The sequence below is a fragment of the Zootoca vivipara genome, chromosome 14 (assembly GCF_963506605.1).
Source record: "Zootoca vivipara chromosome 14, rZooViv1.1, whole genome shotgun sequence".
NCBI classification, from domain to species: domain Eukaryota; kingdom Metazoa; phylum Chordata; class Lepidosauria; order Squamata; family Lacertidae; genus Zootoca; species Zootoca vivipara.
Window position 1 is genome coordinate 37,950,698 of NC_083289.1, and position 21,524 is coordinate 37,972,221.

The 21,524-nt window shown below is 44.3% G+C and overlaps 1 protein-coding gene across 1 annotated transcript; it reads right to left on the reverse strand.

Moving 5' to 3' along the window:
• Nucleotides 1-766: 766 nt before the first annotated feature.
• LOC118092717 (major facilitator superfamily domain-containing protein 1) lies at nucleotides 767-18,702 on the reverse strand. Its single transcript, XM_035131157.2, has 13 exons — nucleotides 18,470-18,702; nucleotides 17,161-17,261; nucleotides 15,632-15,753; nucleotides 14,722-14,777; nucleotides 13,218-13,361; nucleotides 12,436-12,594; nucleotides 10,954-11,069; nucleotides 9,666-9,766; nucleotides 6,718-6,829; nucleotides 5,611-5,748; nucleotides 5,235-5,374; nucleotides 4,216-4,327; nucleotides 767-3,288 (listed from the first exon to the last, which is right to left on the reverse strand). The coding sequence occupies exons 1-13, from the start codon at nucleotides 18,492-18,494 to the stop codon at nucleotides 3,175-3,177; spliced, it is 1,440 nt and encodes a 479-aa protein (XP_034987048.2). The 5' UTR covers nucleotides 18,495-18,702; the 3' UTR covers nucleotides 767-3,174.
• Nucleotides 18,703-21,524: the final 2,822 nt, after the last annotated feature.

The following is a 21,524-nucleotide window of genomic DNA, read 5'->3' on the forward strand; positions in this document are numbered from 1 at the left end:
TCCTACTGTGCCCTAGCCCAAATACTTGCAACTGAATGAACTGCATATCATTTGTTTACCTCATCCCCATCCTTCTGCAGTTTCCCCTTTGTCAACTTTATGATTGCATCCTTCTTAGAAAAGGGACCTGTCCTTTTGTACTCAGTGAAGCACCATCCAATTTGGCTATGCAAGTTATTAGAAGAGTTCCCCATGCTTTGCTGTGTAAATTCACTGATGCCAGTACTATTGCAAGAAAAAGGTAAACAGAATACACAGAACTTTATTTTGTGTGTTATTGACCAGTGAAGTGGTATTGTCATTAGCTATGCTACAGTGACTTGAAACCCTTTACTGACTTGTTTTCACCTTAACCCCTACCTCAACATCTTTGGAGCAGGTTACAAAGTCCATTTCCTAAATATATACAGTATGCAAGGAGGGGAATTTTTTTCTACCTCCTTCACTTTTTAATATTGCTAACAGAATGTTTCTTTTGCAGTAAAATACCTTAAGGCTGACTCAGTCTTCAATCACTAGGAAAGAAGCGTTAACTTTATTGGATTCATTTCTGTACCATCTGTTCTGTCCTCACATTAGCTGAAGATAGTAGCTGCCTTTCAATACAATTCTCTGCTTGCCTGCAGATGGTTCTTAATTTGACCTCTCAGCAACATTAAGCAATACTCTTTTCTCCAGTACTTGAAAATGAGCAGTGTTGTCATTAAGTTAATCAACTTGTGCTAGTGATTTAATACTAAAGTGTGGTCACACAACTTCAAGGAAATCATTTAAGAAATATTAAAAATCTTTAATTCATTTCTCCTAGTGGTGTTAGCAAGCCAAAATCAGCATTCTGTTAATGTTGTTGCAGTATAGCGTAGAAGATTCTGTACATAATCACGAGGTGTAAAAAGAGATATTGTGGCAAAGGGAGAAAAACGAAGTTGTTCTGGGTAGAGTACTACATTTTAAACTTGCGTGTTATTAATCTGACAAGCCTCTCTTTGAGGCTTCTAAGAATCAAAGTACTGTCCTGCTTCAGATTTTTCTTTAGCCTTATGACCAAAAATATGGCCTACACTTTTCCTATAAATTTATGTTTACATTACTAAACTCTAGTACCACCGAAGGATGATGCTGGTAATAGCTGCCACCTTACCCATTGCTGGAGTAGGAATATTTAGTGATGTACATCATTCCTTTTGGAAGACTTGGAAGTACTTTCTCCGTAACAGTCCTATGTTAGTAATACTGATGTGGTGTGTGCTGGAAAGCTACATGAGCACAAAAGCCTCAACTCTTTGGACATCAGCAGAGCAAGAACTTCATAGCAGGTATGGGGGGGGGGAAAATACTTTACTCCAAACACTGTATTGTTGGTGGAAGCTCTCTGCGTATGGGCATTTGCAGACTGGGCAAGGCCCACATTCATGCAATAGGTAAGACCTATTAGGTGAAAACCTTTTAAACTAAGGGCATTAATCAAATTCAGCTTTCTGAACAATTTTTACTGCAGAGCAGAGATAACTAGTAGTATTCCATATATTGTTGAATTCCCATAAGCCCCCAGCCAGAATGGCTAGTAGCTGGGCATAATGGAAGCTGTAATCCACCAATAATCTAGAGAGCCACAGATTCTACCACTCCTGATATTATAGATATGTTATTCAAATAGCTCACAGCCAACATTATCCATTTAAAAGCCTGGGATGAAAGCCAAGTACATGTTGTGTTGCTGGCTCCACATCCAAGCTCTTGAATGTAATCATGGACAAGTTTTGGCAAGATTTAATAGCCTGAAGGAAGGTGCTAGCATCTGCTTCACAGAATCGTAGAACTGTAGAGTTGGAAGGGACCTCAAGGGTCATCTAGTCCAACTCCCAGCAATGCAAGAATGTAGGAATTTGCAGGCAGGCAACCAACTCACTGAAAACTTCTCCATAGTGGATCTTGATCAATTTGCACTTATGTTTGTCAATAATTCTAAGACCATCAAATAAGTAAAGTATTTCTTTTCATCCACTGCATGTGCATGTATGTCCTATATACTAATAGCAAGCTCACTCTCCAATTGTCAATCTAAGCACTACAAGAGGCAGATAGCAGCTTGAGGGAAATGTTAAGGAGTGGATGCCCAATGAGTAGCCATCTTGGGATGGAATAAAGCATTCTGGAAAAGGGCACGGCTGACTGCAACCCAAGCAGTGCATGGTTAGAACTACCACAAAGTGTAGCGATAGCCCTTTCATCTGTAGTCTCCCTCACTTTCAGATGCAGTATGCCTCCGAATGTCAACTGCCAGGAATGACAGGTGGAGAGAACACTATTGTGTTCAGGTGATGCTTGTGGGCTTCCCATAAACATCTGATTAGTCACTGTGAGAATGGAATACAGGACTGGAGGGGCTTTTGGACAGACCTAGCAAGGGCTGCTCTTGTGGTCTTATAACCTTGAACTGGAGCAGTCCACAATGCAGTATTTTGCTGCAGTTCCTATTTGTTATTTTGGCTAACATCAAGGAATCAGTGTGCATACACACTAGGTTTTGTTTGGGGCCTCTGTCATAGAAAACGGATTAGGTCAAGACATGGGCATGAACCAGCATGAAATAATACTGACTCCTATTCATTCCATAGCTTTTTGAGGCTCACATTCACCAAGAGATTGTGCTACGTTTGAAGGGGATGTCCACACTACCTGCAAACATAAGAACAGGATAGATACCTAGGCCTGCAACTGAGATTCTTAGAAGACATGTTTTGAATATCCCAATGCTTAAGTGGGTCTTATACGATAAAGATGTAACTTGCAGATTTACTCACTGAATTCCCATTGATTTCAGTAGGATTTCAGTAGGATTTGACTTGACTTCTGTGCTTTTCAAGACTGCAACATGCAGAAAAATTCTGCCTGTACTGGAGAGCCAGGAGCTGGAAATAACTGTCCTCTTGTTCAAGTATTCTTCTATGACCGCAGCTAAACTGCTCCAGTGCCCAAGAGGCAGTATTACAGGGTTTCTTGGCACATGGCAGATTTGTAGAACCTCGTAGTGTAAGATTTCCCTTTTGTTCCTACCGGTAACATAAGCCCGACTTATATTTATACGAGGGCCTAAAAAGGGACTGTGCTGTAAGTTGGACTTATGTTTAGATTCCTTAATGAAATATTAGACAGTAGCCCACAGAGGGCTTCCTAGTTGATGGATCCTTCATCTTCCACCTCACTTAGGAGTGGGGCTGTGTCTACAGGCAGCCTGGCAGGCTCCTCTGTTGATGAGCGCTTTGTTGAGCGGTTCAATGTTCCACCCTAGAAAAAGATAGAAGTCAGGAAAATGAAACTGGGCATTATTTTGGGGTTTTGGAATCTCGCTGTCAGCTGGGGTGCTAGACTATAATTTTTACAAACCCTATTTCACCACCATATAAAACAGGAATCACATTCTATCAGGTCTGCCTGAGAAGCTTTACCTCCTGGTCATAATTACACCCTGGTGGCCTTATTCAGGGAAGTTGGTCGTAATGACAGCAGCAGCAGAGAGGTTTTAACACCATATCTGCCACAAGCCATATCAATTTGGTTACCCCCAGCAGCAAGAGGTAAAGGCTGCAACCGCCTCATCTCTATTTTAAATAAAGTAATTAGCAGTAATAACAAGTCAGGCTGGGTGTGTCTAAAGTTAAGACTCATTTGTTTAGCGACCTGCTTCCCCTCTTGCTCTACAGTTCTCTCATGAAAAAGGTGCTTTAGAACAGAAAGCAACTCCCTAAAACATTTATTTCTTACTAGAAAATGCAGCAAGACAAAACCCTCCATTTCTGGATACAGTGTGGAACCTCGTAGCTTTGCATAAAGTCATCCAATGTTTTCTTAATTAGCAACAACTAAATTTTAAAAAACCAATGTGCCGTGATATTGTTTTGGTAGGATTTGGGATTACCTGCACTACAGCATCTTTGCTGGGGAAACCTGACTTATTAGCATATGGCATAAAGAACAAGAGAGGACCAAAAATCAAAAGAAATGGACAGAACTCTGCTGCCACCACCAGTCTTATTAATGGCTCAGTTTGGGATTCTGAAATTTTAGCCAATCTTCGCTGTGCAATATGATGCTTTCCTTAGGAAAACTTTGGGGCAGAACCTCTTTTTTTATTTAAAAAGGAAAGATATCAGGCAGGAATGTGGAGCAGAATTAGGCTTCTTTATGGCAAATGCCCCAAATACTGATCCTTACCTGCTTCTTGTCCGCTATGTTGAGGCTGATGGAGGCAACAATGCAAGCAATGGTGTTTGCCAGCATGAAGACCATCATCTGTTGCCATCGCCACAATGGGATCTTTAACTCACTGCAAGGTAAATAATAATAAATGTACATATAGCAAACAAGACAGCCAATTGCTTGAGAATTTACATCCCCTCATGTAGTGGGGTTGCCATAATTCGAAGAAGTGAAAATCTGGAATTATTCATTTTTGGCCAAAATTGTGGGCTGCGTCGTCTTCTTCTTCTTCTTCTTCTTCTTCTTCTTCTTCTTCTTCTTCTTCTTCTTCTTCTTCTTCTTCTTCTTCTTCTTCTTCTTCTTCTTCTTCTTCTTCTTCTTCTTCTTCTTCTTCATCTCCCCCCACCCAAAAATTCACCAAATTCACCAAAAATTCAACACTTCCAATATGGGCTGCCATACGCCTGGGTTTCCCCAGACATTTTAACTGGTTTCCGAAAATTCCACCCAGATGCCATTTTCAACAGACGAAATCGCGGAAATATGGCAGCCCAATCATGTAGACCAGGGGTCAGCAAACTTTTTCAGCAGGGGGCCGGTCCACTGTCCCTCAGACCTTGTGGTGGGCCGGACTATATTTTTTGGGGGGGGGGGGGGATGAACGAATTCCTATGCCCCACAAATAACCTAGAGATGCATTTTAAATAAAAGGACACATTCTACTCATGTAAAAACAAAAGGCAGGCACCACAAATAACCCAGAGATGAATTTTAAATAGGACACATTCTACTCATGTAAAAACATGCTGATTTCCAGACCGTCCACGGGCCGGATTTAGAAGGTGATTGGGCCGCATTCGGCCCCCGGGCCTTAGTTTTGGGCCCCTGATGTAGACATATGCAAAATAATGTGAACCCATCACCAAGCCTTGGAGCAACATGGGATCTGGGGTTCGAGAGTGATGGTGACAATGGTGTCATATTTTTGATGGCACAACGGTGAGGGAGGGAGGAAGGAAGGCAACTATTCTCACCTCGACTTCGTTCCCAGAATCCGTCCCACAATCACATTAGAGAGGCCAATTCCAATCATCTGTACGGATGTTGCAAGCCCCATGGCTGTTCCCAGTGTTGCCTGGGGGACCACAAGGGGTATAGAGGGCCACATGCTAGCCTGTTAAGAGGTGATTGAAACAACAGAAACAATGAGAAAATAGGTGACTGTTAAACTAGGAGGACTGGGTTTTTCCAGCTTCAGCTTTTGTTTCCACCAATGTACCTAAAAGAGGGAACATGGAAACTTCCTCTAATGAGGCAAGTGCTAGGGTAAATGATGCAGAACCAATCCCATGTATTCTAGGGAAGAAGAAACCAGGAAGGGGAGATAACATCACATTTCTGATAACTTACTGCTGCAAAGGAGTAGGTAATGCCCAGCCAGATGGTAGAGACAAGTGGAGGAACAAACGTGAAAGCCAAGAGGGCAAAGACGGGCAAAGTCAGCACTGCGCAGCCAACTGCAAATACACCTCTCAGTCCAACATAATCCTGAAAGATGAAAAAAAGTAGTAATTTTACATACACTGCTGTATTGCTTGGTGATCTGCTTGGTTGTCTAAAATGCAGTAGTTTTCCGTGTATAAAATGAGGGTTTTTTTCCTTATGAAATAATGTCAGAAATGTGATTGGTAGCTGCCGCGAGCCGGAGATTTTTAGCGGTGATTGAGCGGTGATGGGTGGCTGCGGCAAGTGCTGCTGTCGATTGGCTGGGGTTGGCGAGCGGGCAGACGATTGGCAGAATTGGTGACGCGCGCAATACCAATTGTTGGTCTGGGCAACCCCCCTCCCCAAAGCTCAACAACTTAAATTTTGTGTCCCCCAAAATAGGGGGCGCCTTATACACGGGTGTGTGTGTGTTATACATGGAAAAATAGGGTACATCTTAAAGGTAAAGGTACCCCTGACCATTAGGTCCAGTCGCGGACAACTCTGGGGTTGCGGTGCTCATCTCACATTATTGGCCGAGGGAGCCAGCGTACAGCTTCCAGGTCATGTGGCCAGCATGACAAAGCCGCTTCTGGCAAACCAGAGCAGCACACGGAAACGCTGTTTACCTTCCCGCCAGAGCGGTACCTATTTATCTACTTGCACTTTGACATGCTTTTGAACTGCTAGGTGGGCAGGAGCTGGGACCAAACAACGGGAGCTCACCCCGTCACAGGGATTCGAACCGCCGCCCTTCTGATCGGCAAGCCCTAGGCTCAGTGGTTTAACCCACAGCGCCACCTGCATCACACTTAAGGCTTCTTAAAATATATATATAAAAGCAATCCAATCTATTATTTGATCTAACTTGCAGTCAGGTTCCAAAAGCCAGCCCCCCTCATTTCGATTTGCAAAATCCTGCTACTCCACTGGAATAGCTGAATGTGCAGCTCTCACCCTGCAGAAACCATGCCAAGAAATTCCAACCTCCGCCCCAAGCATTACGCCAAAGCCAGTGACACAAGTACTTACGATCAGTATGCCAACTGCCGCTGAGAGAACAAGGGAGCTGTCGTAAACCGCACCAGCAATGTAAGCAGCTGCCTGTTGGCTGTAGCCAGGATACTTATCTTGGATAAACTTGCTGGAAAGGGTTGCAGGAGAGAGAAGCCCATTAAGATTCAAGATCACATGACAGAAATATTTCCTCTTCATCCATATGGAAACAATTGAGCTCTTCTGCCTTGCTTTCTTTCAAGGGCCTCTGCAGACAAATGGCCACATCTGCACCATATATTTTAAATACTGTTTAACAATCGTGGCTTCCCCCAGGGAGTCCCTGCAGTTTCCTAAGGGTTCTGGGAGCTATTAGGAGACCCTCATTCCCTTATAAAGCTACAATTGCTAGAGCTCCCTGAGAATAAAAACAATAGCTGATCAGAGCTATGGTACAACAGCATCTAGAGGCCACCACACTGGCTACCCCTGCCGTAGACCATGCCTGTGCCCAGAGAGTCTTTAAATCCCTAGCAAAACTCCTGTTCTGCTTTGCACTTACCTAACATAGTGGTGCTATCAGGGCAGGACTTTGAGGCAGACGTCAAAACAATGAGGAGGAAGCCCCCCCAAAACACAGCATGGCTAGCTTGCCACATTTCATAGTAAGTGGCGTAATACACATGACCATCTAAAGACAACCCCCCCTAAAAAAAAAAGACCCATTAAGTCTCTAGAGTCTAAAACTGCCTTACTGTACCAATGGCTTAACGTCACATCTCAACCCCTCCAATCAATACTCATTTTGCTGATGTAGAAAAGCAGTACAGAAAATCTGCCAAGGTCACAGCATTTTAAGGTGGAATCCAGAAGGATGAGATCCAAGCCTCCCAAGATCAGGAAAAGGAGCCCCCAGCCTGTGAATTTGAGGAAGCTGCAATACGACCCAAGAGCTGCCATGTAGGGCATTTTGAAGACCAAGCGCAGCCCAAGAAGCTGGCTGGGTACCAGGGGGCTTTATGGCTGCAGCCACTCAGGATATATTGAAAGGAGGACTCTTTCCAGAATTAATGACTTCTGAAAGCTCTGCAAAAGTATCAGGCCTTTGGTTTCTACCCTCCCGCTTGAGGAAGAGTTGTTGCTGCTGCTATTATTAGGATTGATCTCCCACCCTTGAAGAACTTTCCCGAAACAGTAATGAGTTGAGGTTTGTCTGTCTCCCTCATTATTGGCTTAGCAAGAATTTTAAAACATTCCCGCTTACCCAGACATTTGATGGCTACAATGCAGTGCTCCTGAGGTCACTGGCTGAGAGAATGTCTTTAATGTTTTAGAATGTTTTATCTGTTTTAGAATGCTTTTTTAAAAAAATACAGTGGTACCTCTACTTACGAATGTTTCTACTTACGAATGGAGCTACGTCCGCCATCTTGGATGCGGTTTAGATAGGATTATTTCTACTTACGAATTTTTAGATAGGGTGGCTTCGACTTCCGAATTTTTTCTCCCAATGCATTCCTATGGGATTCGACTTACAATTTTTTTCGACTTACAAATGTGCGTTCGGAACGCATTAAATTCGTAAGTAGAGGTACCACTGTAATAATAATTGTATATGGTTTTTACCGCATTTTGAAATCACTGAGATGCTTCATAAGAAATTGAAAGACAGTCTTCTGATAATCATCTCATGCAACAGAAGCAAAAAGTCAGACCTTCATCTCCCCTGGTTCCAAGCCATAAAGTACTTTGAAGCAGGGATGGGGAACCTTGCAAACCTCCAGATGTTGGACTCCCAACTAGCACCAGCCAGCATGGCCAGTGATATAGGGAGTTGTAGCTGGCAACACCTGGGAGGGTCACAGGCTCTTCATCCCTCCTTTGAAGGTGTGCACTCCGAGACCAGAAAGAAGAGTCGGTGGAGGAAGATTGGAACAAGTTTAAAGTATATCTAGGGAAATATTGTGGTGTACAAGTGTGGACTTCTGTGGAAGATATTTATTTTAGGCTTGGGGATCTAGATAGATGTTAGGAGAGATTATAAAGATGACTGTAATGTGAAGTTTTTGATGTAAAGATTGAAATATATTAAGGTGGAAAATGTTTAAGGCGACGATTATGAAACTGCTAGTGATGGTTGGAAATGGAAATCAGACTTGGGGAAGTCCCAAAGATAATGGTAAGAGAAGTTAAGGAAAAGTGTAAATGATTTTATGTTTTGTTATTGTTTGTAAAGTATTTGTTCTTTGTTATGTTGTTGTTTTCTGTGTTTATAATATTATAAAAGTAATAAAAAAGTAATAAAACTTTCTTTTTTAAAAAAATGAAGGTGTGCACCAGTACTTTGAACTGGGCCCAGAAATGGACCAGCAGCCAGTGCAGCCATTTAATCACAGTTCATCCTACAAGTTTTAAGTCCAACGGGGCTGGTATTGATTTGCCAACAGGGAATACCTTGGAAACTAGTAATCCTGAACCCTTCTAGGCCTAGTTTGTTCTAGGGCCACATAGGAGAACCAGATTGGCAAGGCAGAGCCAGTCAAAACTAATGTAGTACAGTGGTGCCTCGCTTAACGAATGCCCTGCTTAACGAAATTTCCGCTTAACGAAAGGTTTTCTAGTGGAGGTTGCCTCGCTAGACAAATTCGTTTTACGAAAAATTCGTCTAGCGAATTGTGGCTTCCCATAGGAATGCATTGAAATTCAATTAATGCGTTCCTATGGGCAAAAAAAATTCAAAAACAATTCAATGCATTCCTATGGGATTCGCTAGACGAATTTTTCGTTATAAGAAAAGACCCGTGGAACGAATTAAATTCGTCTAGCGAGGCACCACTGTAGAGGGGACTCTGCTACCCAGTCCATATGAGTTTGGGCCATTCTGCCCACTTCTCACTCATTTCTTAACATTCATACTTCTTCCTGCTTCGACCAAACCTCAGCATTGGGACAAGTCACTAAAACCACCATAGTAAACTGTTTACCTGGCATCTGCCACGAAAGGAAAGATCCCGTTGTAGAAAAACATGATGGTCAGGACCAGGAGCCAATAGCGAAGTGGCAGGTGTCGGACATCCTGAACCCGCTGCCAGTTAGAGAAAAAAATATGCACATCATAGAATCACAGAGTTGGAGGGTCTTTTTCAACTATCTGGTTCACTTCGCTGCTCCATGCAGGAGATCCAGATATAAAGCATCTCAAGCAGATGACTGTCCAGGCTACATCTCCCAAGTCATTGGTTCAGTTGTCAGTCTGCTCCTAAGAGGTTTCCTGTAACTTACGCAAATGGCAGCATGTCCTCCTCCAAAACTCTGAAGGTTTAAAGCTCCAGGGCAGGGATGAAGAATCTCTGGCCCTTCAGGTGTGCCTGGACTACAATTCCCATCATTCCTCACCACTGGTCATGCCAGCTCTGGCTGATGGGAGGTGAAGTCCAAGATTACCTGAAGGGCCTCAGGTCTTCTGTCCCTGCTCTAGGGCTGAATTTTCACCACTACCACCTAAGGAAGGAGGATCACCACACAGATTATTATTATTATACCTTTTTAGTCAGGAAGGATAAAATCGGAAATATTCTGTGACAACACTAGTTCAGGGACAGAGCAGGTATCATATCAGAGACTCTGTTTCCCCGTTTCTTTTATTTTTAAAAATCAATTATGTAAAACTTGGGATATAGTGAAAAATATATATTTTGGGCCTGTAAACTATGGAATACTTAGCCTGTGCATAAATCCAGCACTAAGCCTAGTGCAGCATTTTGGTTTCATTCAAATCTGGCTCTGGCAGTTCATGCCAGTATCTTTATAGCCTGCGTTAGGGGCTCCCTACATTGAATGTAGGGGGGAAAGAGACCCTTTCCTGTTCTTCTGGTAATAAACCAACAGTGCATGAAGCTGCAGAGCAAAGCAGGGCCCCCACAAATAAGATTACATCGTGCCATGGCAATGAGAACCAAAAATCCAGGTCACTGTGGACTCAAAATCAGGGTCCAAATTCATGGGGCTGTCCTAGATGGGCCAAACAGCTGCCAGTCAAACATACTTGCTGGGCAAAAAGCTTTCAGGGTCACAGGCCACTCAGATAACTGCCACCCCACCCCTCTTTGCAGAAGAAGGAAACTGGAGAGCTACAGCTTGGAGACTTTTGCTAAAAGGCACTTGCTCCCTCTCCTGGCTGCCAATGATAAACGAGGCTCTGGGCCTTTACACACAAAGCTCACAATGGAAAAGTAAGCATATGTGGCTCAATGCAACTTCTGCCTCACGTACCACTTTCTTGGACTCTTGCTGAATAACTCCATCCAATCCGAGCTGCTTCGTGCCCACCTTGTCCAGCACACTGACGACGACAGCAGAAAGGAAGCCCAGGACACATAACAAAGTCCCTGCAGGCAGAGAGGAACGACTGAGGGGTGGGACTGTGATCACTGGAATGCTTTAAGGGTGTGTTAGACAAGAACGTGGTTTGGGTTCTGTCAGGGGACCTCCGTACAGGGAGCCTCCGCCTCTCCTGTTGACCAGCACTTCGCCCAGTGACAGCAGCAGCAGCAGGTCAGGTGGGGGGGAATGAGGAAGTTAGTGGGATGGAGGAGTCAGGGCTCGGCAATATTAGAGAGCCTTTGCAATGCCCTGACCAGCAGGTGGAGGGGAGCATGCAGCCCCTTCTGGCGCCTGAATTAAGGCGCGCCACCAAACGTAAGGTCGGGAGGAGGCGTTTCGGGGTGCCCGAACTCTTATGCTGGTCACGCAGCCGGAAACGTCCACTCCTGGATTCTGCGAGTGACTGAGAGGTCATGTTTTCTGCTATCTCTGCACTGTAAATACTATGAACAATAAACCTCTTAAAGACAGAACGGACTGGGACGTCTTTACTCAAGAGTAGCCGCTACAGCACCATTACAGGTTCATTTGGGGACAGGAAGCCCAGCTAATTGCAAAAAATAAATAAAAATGCTACTGGTGAAACTGGCATGAGTCTTCTCCTCCCGCAACACACACATATATTTTAGCTAGTCACTTATGGTCGTCTTTGCATGATGACCACCCCTACTGGAACCAAAGCACAATTCCTACTTGGAAGTGCATTAACAATTGTGTTGTTCATCACCACTGATGCCACAGGGCACTAGCATTTGTAGCTGCCTGCACACGCATGCAACCACATTCCAGACAGCATTTCACATTGCAACGGACCTAATAACCAAGTGAAGAATCATATTGTGTCCAGCAACAAGCATTGCTACTTCTTACTGGTGAAAATATGGTCTTTCGGACACAGAAGTGCTTGTTTGAGGGATGACACAGTGTATTTGCTGCAATATAAACTGACCTTCTTGAAAGGCTCCAATTCAGGAATGGGAAATTTGGGGGGGGGGGAGTTCCAACACAGCATTCCAGGCCTCTCTATCAAGCCCCTGGGACTCTCCCCAGACACCACACACTATCTCTAGTCACATCTCTCACCAGCCCTGATTGAGTTTGTTTTGGTCTGGCTGGAATGTTCCCTGGGACTCTGATAATGCTTCTTGTTTTGCCAGGATGGAGCAGAGAGAGGAGAGTGCGAGAGTGTACGTAGAAAACAGCCTACTGTACAAAGGGAAAATTCATGTTCGCTGTTCTGACCACTTTTTCCTCTGACCACACCGACCATTGGTATGTGGGGCGTGGAAAGTTGTCCAGAATGGAATGTGGCCCTCAGGGTGAAAATGGTACTCCACCCCTGCTGTAGAGGTAAGCTGACATGAAACTCACCTCCCCAGAGAGTCCACTGGATGCCAAAGTGACTTTCAAACTGCTGGGTGAAGAAGAAGTTGAGCACACTTCCAAGCCGGGAAAAGGAGAGCGTTAGCCCAAACGCCAGAGCCAACTCTTTCCCCTTGAACCAGAAGGCTGTGATACGATTCTGCACAACTCAAAAAGCAGAAAAGACAGCAGTGTTATCGAGTGATTTCATGAGATAGATGCTGAAAATGGAGAAGAGTTGATAACAAAATTTATAGCCCATCTTTTCATAAAATACTCAAGGTAATGAACAGAGCAGTCACAAACAAACAATAGCTAAATGTGAAACCACGTGAACACTAGGAGAAGGGAAAAGGCCAGAAATGAAAATCAGAGCGTCTTCAATCACCAGTACAGACATTTATCCATGAAGTAAGTAAGTAAAACTTTATTTATTTGCATGGCTACAGGCCATTGCAACAACGGATTCTTATTACATATCCTGGTAAAAAGAAAGAATGAAAGAAAGAAAGAAAGAAAGAAAGAAAGAAAGAAAGAAAGAAAGAAAGAAAGAAAGAAAGATGCTATATATAACAATAAAATGTGCTGTCTCGGGATTCAGCATAACACAACTAAAATGAAACAGGTGAGATCTTAATTATATGTTCACACAGGAGGCGCTATTGTCCTCCATGAAAAACACATATGCTTTTGGATTCCCGGATTCCCCAAGGCAATGCACAGCAATTAAAATCTACAAAATTAAGCCACCCCTGTATTAACTGAAAAAAAGGATTTCTTTCTCTCCTTACTTGTCAGTGACCCGTTTCCAGAGCCGAAAAGCAACCTGCCCGTCAGCATCAGCGGCAAGAGGTATGGAGTTCCTCTGAAGTGAGAGCCCAGAGCAAATATGGATGATCCCAGGACAGTGAGGAAAGAGAAGAGAAATACACCAACTAGGGAAGAAGAAGAAGATGGAAGAAGATCATTAAATCAAGGCAAATGGGCTTTTAACAACTATGCAAACTGGAGAAGTAAGAGGATGCCAGTTGTTGGATCCAGGTCTATGACTATTTCAATAAGACTTGAGCACGCAATGCCTGTCTATTAACTGGAATGGCATCCAACAGGGAAACATCACTGACCCATTTTGCATGTCTTTGGTTCACTGCAAACGGGCACATCTCAGTGAACGCTGTTCCCGTGATATTGTGTAATCCAAACCAGTGGCGGCTGGTACCCATTGCAAATGGCAGGGCAGGAGGCAGGAGGCCAATGGTATGTGAAGCCAGAGCAAAGTGGAGACAGAGCCAATGAGAGGTAATTGCAGCTCTGTCCCCATCCTCCTCCCCCCTGAATCCCACAAGGGCAACACTGAGACTAAGGAGGAGGAAGTTGACAACCAGTGCTACCTTCTGCGGTGGTTGTAAGTAAGAACATAAGACAGGTGGGGGTGAGCTGAGGGCAGATTGAGTTGGCCGGTCAGTGCCCCATTCGCTCTAATGGACTAGCCTCCACCAACCCAAACTCCGGATGTGTTGAGCTGGGAAACAGCACATCTGGAGAACCACTGGCAGAAGAAATCCCACATTGGCAGAAAGACTCTCTGCCAGCTTCAGTGTCTCCTGAACTGGGGTTTGGACGCACTGGCTTTTAATAATGATAATTTATTATTTATACCCCACCCATCTGGCTGGGTTTCCCCAGCCACTCTGGGAGGCTCCCAACGGAATATTAAAAATGCAGTAAAACATCAGTCATTAAAAACTTCCCTAAACAGGGCTGCCTTCAGATGTCTTCTAAAAGTCAGATAGTTGTTTATTTCCTTGACATCTGATGGGAGGGTGTTCCACAGGGAGGGCGCCACTACAGAGAAGGCCCTCGGAGCTGGACCTCAGTATCTGGGGCTGAATGGGGGTGGAGACGCTCCTTCAGGTATACTGGTAAGCTGGTGTATCACCAGTGGGCACTTTCCCACAGTTTGGGTTGTTCTGTTAAATGCTGGAATCAACCATAAACTGTGCACAGATATATTCCAATTCACACAGGTTTATTCTAACGCACACAACACCATTCTAAAACAGCTTCATAGGTTTCCAGTTTGTTTCCGGGCCCAATTCAAAGTGCTCATATTAGTGTTTAAAGCTGGGTGCCGCATAAGAAAAAGTCCCGTTTTGCGTCCTTGCCAACTGCGTCACAGAAAACAAATGGAAAACAAAGGAGCACACAGAATGGATTCACCAGATGACCTCTGAAAGCAAGCAGTCAAGTGGGGAGGGCGAACAATCAGCCATAGTTCAACGCCTTGGAACTTACAGCGATTTCCCAGTTTGTCAATTAAGAAGCCAGCCATGATCACCACCAGTGCATTGCTGTGGGAAACAAAAGAAAAAAAGAGTTATTGGGTGGGTTAAAAAAAAGTGTTTGCTTCTACTTATTTACTGTTTCTGTGTTAGAAGAGCCCAGCTGGAGCAGACCAAAGGCTCATCTAGTCTAACATCTAGCTCTCACAGTAACCAACCACATGCCCTATGCAAAGCCCCAAAACATGACTTGAGTACATAGTACCCTCTGCACCTGGTACTCAGATGCATACCAGCCCAGATTATAGCTCAGTTGGCAGAGCATAAGACTCTAGATTTCAGGGTTGTGGGTTCGAGCCTCACGTTGGGCAAAAAGATTCCTGCATTACAGGGGACTGGACTTGATGATCCTTGTGGTCCCTTCCAGCTCTACAATTCTGTGATAGGAGAACATAGCACCTTCTGCACTTGCGATTCCCAGTACCTGGTACTCAGATACATGCTGCCTCTGACAGGAGAACACAGTCAATATTGTTAGTAGCCACTGACAGCCTTTTCTACATACATCCCCACATATACAGAGGTATAGTTAAAAGATAAATATAAAACTAGGCATTTAAAGGAGGGGGTGTTTGCTCAGTGAAGTAGCCCTCTACACTCTGCCAAACCTTGCTGCAGTTGCATTTAATGGAGGGGAAAGCTTCACTGAGTTATTGGCCAAATGGCACTGTGAAGCGCGCGCGCGCGCACACACACACAGAGTTAAACAGCTCGCATGGGCCACCTGCCACCCATGCTACTTTCTCACTTGCCTATCTGCCATTTGTCACACTGTAGTTGGCCTATCAGTAGCCCCTGAAACTGCAGCATGCCGATAGCCTTACTTTTTAATGTATATAGGAAGATATAGAAGAATGACTTACGTCCAGGCATAGATAGCATACAGAAGATTGTACTCTTCAGGCGTCATTCCCAGGCCTTCCACACAGTCAGTTCCATTATGCCCTGTGCCATTGTGGTGTGTGCCATTGGGACAGGTTAGATTCTAAATAACAAGTCACAGTAAAAGGAAATGAGTTCCAGAAATAAACAAGAGGTTGAGTAGGTGGACATCTGGATCCAGCCATTCCAAGACACCCAAGCTGCCTGTTTTGCCTTAGGTGGCTAGTGCTCTTTATCTATTTCCTAAGGTTATTTCATATAGCAAACTCTTAGGACTCTTGGGAATCATAGGTAGGGAGTAGGAACTGGTTGGCCCTCATACAAAAGGAGGGAAATGACTTTAAATCATTGGATAAGACATATACTTTTATGACAGGCCAATACCACAGCTCAGCAATCGATCAGTGCTCTGCATGCAAAAGATTCCAGGTCTATCTCTACTGAAAGGATCTTAGCTGACAGAGTTGGAGAGCTGAGAGAGACCTTCACCTTATATCTTGTTCCCCCCCCCAACACTAAACCAGTGTTCTGTGACCACTGGGCCCATTCAGTCCTGGCTGGGAAGCTTTGGGGAGTTCTGCAAACCTTCATGTCTCCCTGGAGCCTACCAATACAGTAAAGGTAAAGGGACCCCTGACCATTAGGTCCAGTCATGACAGACTCTGGGGTTGCACGCTCATCTCACATTATTGGCCGAGGGAGCCGGCGTATAGCTTCCAGGTCATGTGGCCAGCATGACAAAGCCACTTCTGGCAAACCAGAGCAGCACATGGAAACGCCGTTTACCTTCCCGCTGTAGCAGTTCCTATTTATCTACTTGCATTTTGACGTGCTTTCGAACTGCTAGGTTGGCAGGAGCTAGGACCAAGCAATGGGAGCTCACCCCATCACAGGGATTCGAACCGCCGACCTTCTGATCAGCAAGCCCTAGGCTCAGTGGTTTAACCACAGTGCCACCTGGGTCCCTACCAATACCTCTCCTCTAAATGGTACCACTTTGGCCATTCACAGAACTGAGTTTTCCATTAGTACATATGATGATAAACCTATCCTCAGTAAAGAATCCTTCTAATCCAGGGATGAGACACCTCATGTTGCTGGACTAAAATTCCCATAATCATCCCTGACCATTGGTCATGCTGGCTGAGGCTGATGAGGGTTGGTGTCCAACATCTGGGAGGTCATGTGTTCCCCACCCCTGATGTCTAAAGTACTCCAATTGAAGATGAATTCCAGGTCTGTTGCACTTTGCACAAAGATGTACAAATCTGGTCTGTAGAAACGGTGATGGCATTTAAACTATCAGTTTTCCTTGAGTCCTGGTGGCAACAAAAATAATTCCAACATATATGCCCTTCAGCTGTGGAAACAGCTCTCTTCTTTGACCTGGTCAGCTTGAAAAGTCTTGGGCTCAGAGACATTTTGTACTTATACCCCACCAACCCATTTTGTCTCAAGACTGCAGTCAATATGACCTTTTACTGTTGCTCGATCCCACCTAAGCACTTACCCCTTGAAACTGCTCTTGCAAAACACTGGGGATATCAAAGCAGAAGTAAGATCCAAAGGTCAAGAGGCAATTGAAGAAGAGCACAAGGAATCTGTAGTAAGCTGCAGGGGGGTGGGGAGGACAGACAAGTTAATATGAACGTAAGGCAAAAGTTGCAAAACTAAGGGAGGGAAAAAGTTTCACAGATGGCAATTTTACCCATGACTGTGTTTCACAATTACACTGTGCAATGAAACAATTGATACTAAGGCAGTTGTGTCCCACTTGGAAATTGTGGGCTGTTGCTGATTAGTTCTACCCAAGAGTAGACTTCTTGAAATTAATAGCCATGGCTAACTTAGGTCCATTAATTCCAAAGGGAAACCCAGCCAGATGGGCTGGGTATACCATAAGTAATAAATTATTATTATTATAAAGGGTCTACTCTTAAGTAAAACTAAGCTGGACACAACACTGTGGTTTTGCTTGCTAACATAATTATGGGAGCACTTAAATCACCACCCTGAAAGCAGCTAATATGTTCACATCAAATATTGCAGTGTATTTCAATGGGACCCTACTTTCATGTGGTTCCCTGGCAGAGATAAGAGGTGGGGCAGGAATCACAGAAAGGAACTTCACATTGACCACTGCAAAGCTTACAATTTGCATGTGCATGCAGGGGTGCATTTGCTGCAGGTTAATTTTGTATTTTTCTTGGAAGTTTCAATATACATTTTCCTAGGTTTTAATATTTGACAGGACATCGAGTTAAGAAGCAGAATATAAATCTTCATATAGGTTAAATACGATATTGGGCTCAAACTGGGGCCACAAAAACAGACTCAGTGGAGCAAGAGAGAACCAAGGGCTCCCTAGAGGCAATGGCAAAACACAGAAACACAACCCCTCTAAAATGACCTGGCGATATTCAGTGAGGGAAGGGGGAGGAAATCTGCCCACTCAGCCCGTAAGAAATTCAGTGTGAAGGCAAGGAGGAATGCTTAAGCAGGGCTTGAGTACAAGACCTTATTTTTAACGCCCGGAGACGTGTGTAAAAAAAGAAGGGCCTCCAGGCAAGCGATCAAGAAGTCTATTCTGAGCTTGTGCACAGTGAACCTCTGAGCATGTGCAAAGAGCCTCGCACGCGCGCTCTTCAATTCTCTATTAATGGGAGGAAGGAACGTGATTTCCAAGGAAGCGCCTCCTTCCTCTTTCTCGCATCGGCAATTAAGCAAAAGAAGAAGAACGGGGGCGGCGGGTAGGGGAAAAGGCATAGCCCGTCACGTGCCCTAACGACGGTCACGTGACAGGCGCGGCTCGCGCTCACCTTTCTCGGCTGCCGCCTCCGCCATGGCTTTTTTCAGTTCTGGCTGCTGCTGCTGCTGCTCCTCCGCAAGTTGCAGCTCACCGCGAGGAACCGGAGTCTCCGCCCCTCCACTCGGGCCACGCCCCTCCGCTCGGACAGACACCGGCCGGCACTGCCTGGCACTCAGACTCCGCCCACCTCCGCTCACTTTTCTGCCTTTGTCTCGCCAGCCCAGCCCATGCCTCCTTTGAGTGACAACCCCCCTCCAACTCCGCCTACTGCTGCGGAAACTGGGCGGGCGTTCACCGCCCAGCTTGGTGACGACGCCAACAAATCCGCTCGCGGCTGAGGCTGGGCCCCGCCCATTGAGCTTTCCTCTCTGCTTCGGCAGGCCCAGGAGCCACACTCCTTCCGGGAAGGAGCTCCGTTCTCTAGTCTCCCCTGTGAGCCTGTCACTCTCCCCTCTCCTCTTGCCCCGCGTTCTAAGTGAAATCCCGTCCTCTCAGGTTGGCCTCCTCTGAGGCGTGAGGGAATAATAATGATACTATATTATTTATACCCTGCCCATCTGGCTGGGTTTTCCCAGCCTCTCTGGGGCGGCTCCCAAGAGAATATTAAAAATGCAATAAAACATCAAACATTGAAAACTTCCCTAAACAGGGCTGCCTTAAGATGTCTTCTAAAAGTCAGATAGTTGTTTATTTCCTTGACATCTGGTGGGAGGTCGTTCCACTTGTCAATCTGTTTGGTTGTAAGTTACTTTGGTTTGCCCTGGGAAAGAAAAAGCGACGAAGAAATTTAATAAATAATAACAATATTTTAAAGAAAATTACCACACCCTAACTCCTAAATGCCAAGCTGTATGATCAGTACACTTCCCCTGTTGTTCTTCTTTCTTTCTTTTTGCATTTAATTCCCCTTGACCTCACTGTTTACACCCCCACCCACACCAAAGCGACCTTGGGAACAGCGTCATTTTTATCAGAGCAACTGATGAAATCTGGAGCCGAAACGTTTTGTAAAGAAGGTAAAATTTCTGTTGTGTTAGTCACTGTTAGTCTCCATGTTTGGAGTCCCCCAATTGACCAAAACCAAATGAGTGTCTGGGCTAAAAACATTCTGAAGTGGCATTTTTATCCGGTAGGCAAAGCAAGAGCCTTTCTCCCCCTAATATCGCCCTGCACTGAAATGAAATCCGAAAGGACAAACATGCCCAGGGGCCTCACTGCAATTGTGAGGGAGTCTTTAAAAATCACCGGTTTTCGATAGCTTCTCTGCCCTTTGGGTTAAGTGCAAGTGTAAAAACTACTGGTTTGAATTCACTAAAGTAACATGCATATTGCTCTGTGAATTGTCATTTTACAATGAATAATGTGCTATTAGGTACAAATCAAGGGAATGTGTGGAAGTGGGTCCCATGTTGCAGGTTGGGAGTCAGGGGTGGATCTCGGGTCTGTACCAGGTGCTGCTGTAATAAATACAGGATATGATTTCAGTGATTAACGGTATCCTACTAGGATCCAAAACAAATTAGTCTGAAGTGCTGTTGGATGCCTTCATTACTGTTTGATGCCTTCCTCCAATCCAGGAACCACCCACACCTCTGCTTCCGTCCCCTCTGAAATTCTTCCTGAATTTTCAGCTTTCAATTTGTAAAATAAATCTCTAGCAGACATCTAAGTTTTGCTGTTTTTGATGCCTGCTAAATACTTTCTTGTTTCAGCAAGCCTGTCCAGATTTTTTTTAAAATTATGTGGATTTTATCTGTGTTATTAAATTGTCTGCTTACTCTTAACGTTGACTGGTTTTATAAGTATTTTTGATTAAAAATTATACTATTTTATGTAAACCACTTAGATATTTACTCATTTTTGTTACATATTCTATAAATGTTGCTGAATAAACTAACAACAACAACAATACTGTAATAATAATAATAATAATAATAATAATAATAATTTATTATTTATACCCCACCCATCTGGCTGGGTTCCTCCAGCCACTCTGGGCGGCTTCCAAAAAAACATTAAAATACAGAAATCCCTCAAACATTAAAAGCTTCCCTAAACAGGGCTGTCTTAAGATGCATTCTAAAGGTCTGGTAATTGTTGTTCTCTTTGACCTCTAGTGGGAGGGCATTCTACAGGGTGGGTGCCACTACCGAGAAGGCCCTCTGCCTGGTTCCCTGTAACTTGGCTTCTCGTAGCGAGGGAACCGCCAGAAGGCTCTCGGCACTGGACCTCAGTGTCCGGGTAGAACAATGGGAGTGGAGACGCTCGTTACTCGTTACTCATTACAGGTAGGTAGCCGTGTTGGTCTGGTATGGTCAAAACAAAATAAAAAAATTCCTTCCAGTAGCACCTTAGAGACCAACTAAGTTTGTCATTGGTATGAGCTTAATAAATACTCTTTATTAATTTTAGTGCATAACCAATACAATTACAGTACAGTGGTACAGTACCTCGTTTTACAAACACAATTGGTTCCGGAAGTCTGTACTTAACCTGAAGCGTACTTAACTTGAAGCAAACTTTCCCATTGAAAGTAATGGAAAGTGGATTAATCCGTTCCAGACAGGTCCGCCGAGTACTTAAACTGAAAATTCTCAAACTGAGGCATACTTAAACCAATGTATGACTGTATATTTCAACAACTTTTCTTATCTGTTTTTTCTCCATCCTCATTTAATTCCACAACTTTCTTTCTCACCTTCAACACAGTCATTTCAAATCCTAGGACTAGGTCAAAGTTCCTCCCAGTTAAAATGTCAGACCTTTTAATAAGCCTTTTACACAGTAAACCACCTTTCATATTGCAATGAAGAGATCAGTTGAAAGGCCTGAAAGAGGAAGAGGCGAGAAGAATGACTAAGAGATAGGGAGACAGAAAAGGGAAATAGAGGAGGGGAATCACATCAGATTATCCTAAACAAACAGTGCAACCTTATGTATAGGAAGTACTGACTAGTAGCAGCTCTGGAAGGTTTCAGGCAATATTCTTCCCACACACCTGGAGATGCTAGGGTTATTGGATAGATTTCTAGCCTGCCTTTCAGGGCATGTTGCCATCACAAGGT

Excerpts from the sequence above, each read along its gene's own strand:
- LOC118092717 (XM_035131157.2), bottom strand. The coding sequence starts at position 18,494 with ATGGCGGAGGCGGCAGCCGAGAAAG. Across the intron at positions 15,754-17,160 it reads TGCAAGAGCAGTTTCAAGGG|AATCTAACCTGTCCCAATGG; the intron begins GTAAGTGCTTAG and ends CTTGTTATTTAG. Across the intron at positions 4,328-5,234 it reads ATTCTGGGAACGAAGTCGAG|TGAGTTAAAGATCCCATTGT; the intron begins GTGAGAATAGTT and ends TTTACCTTGCAG.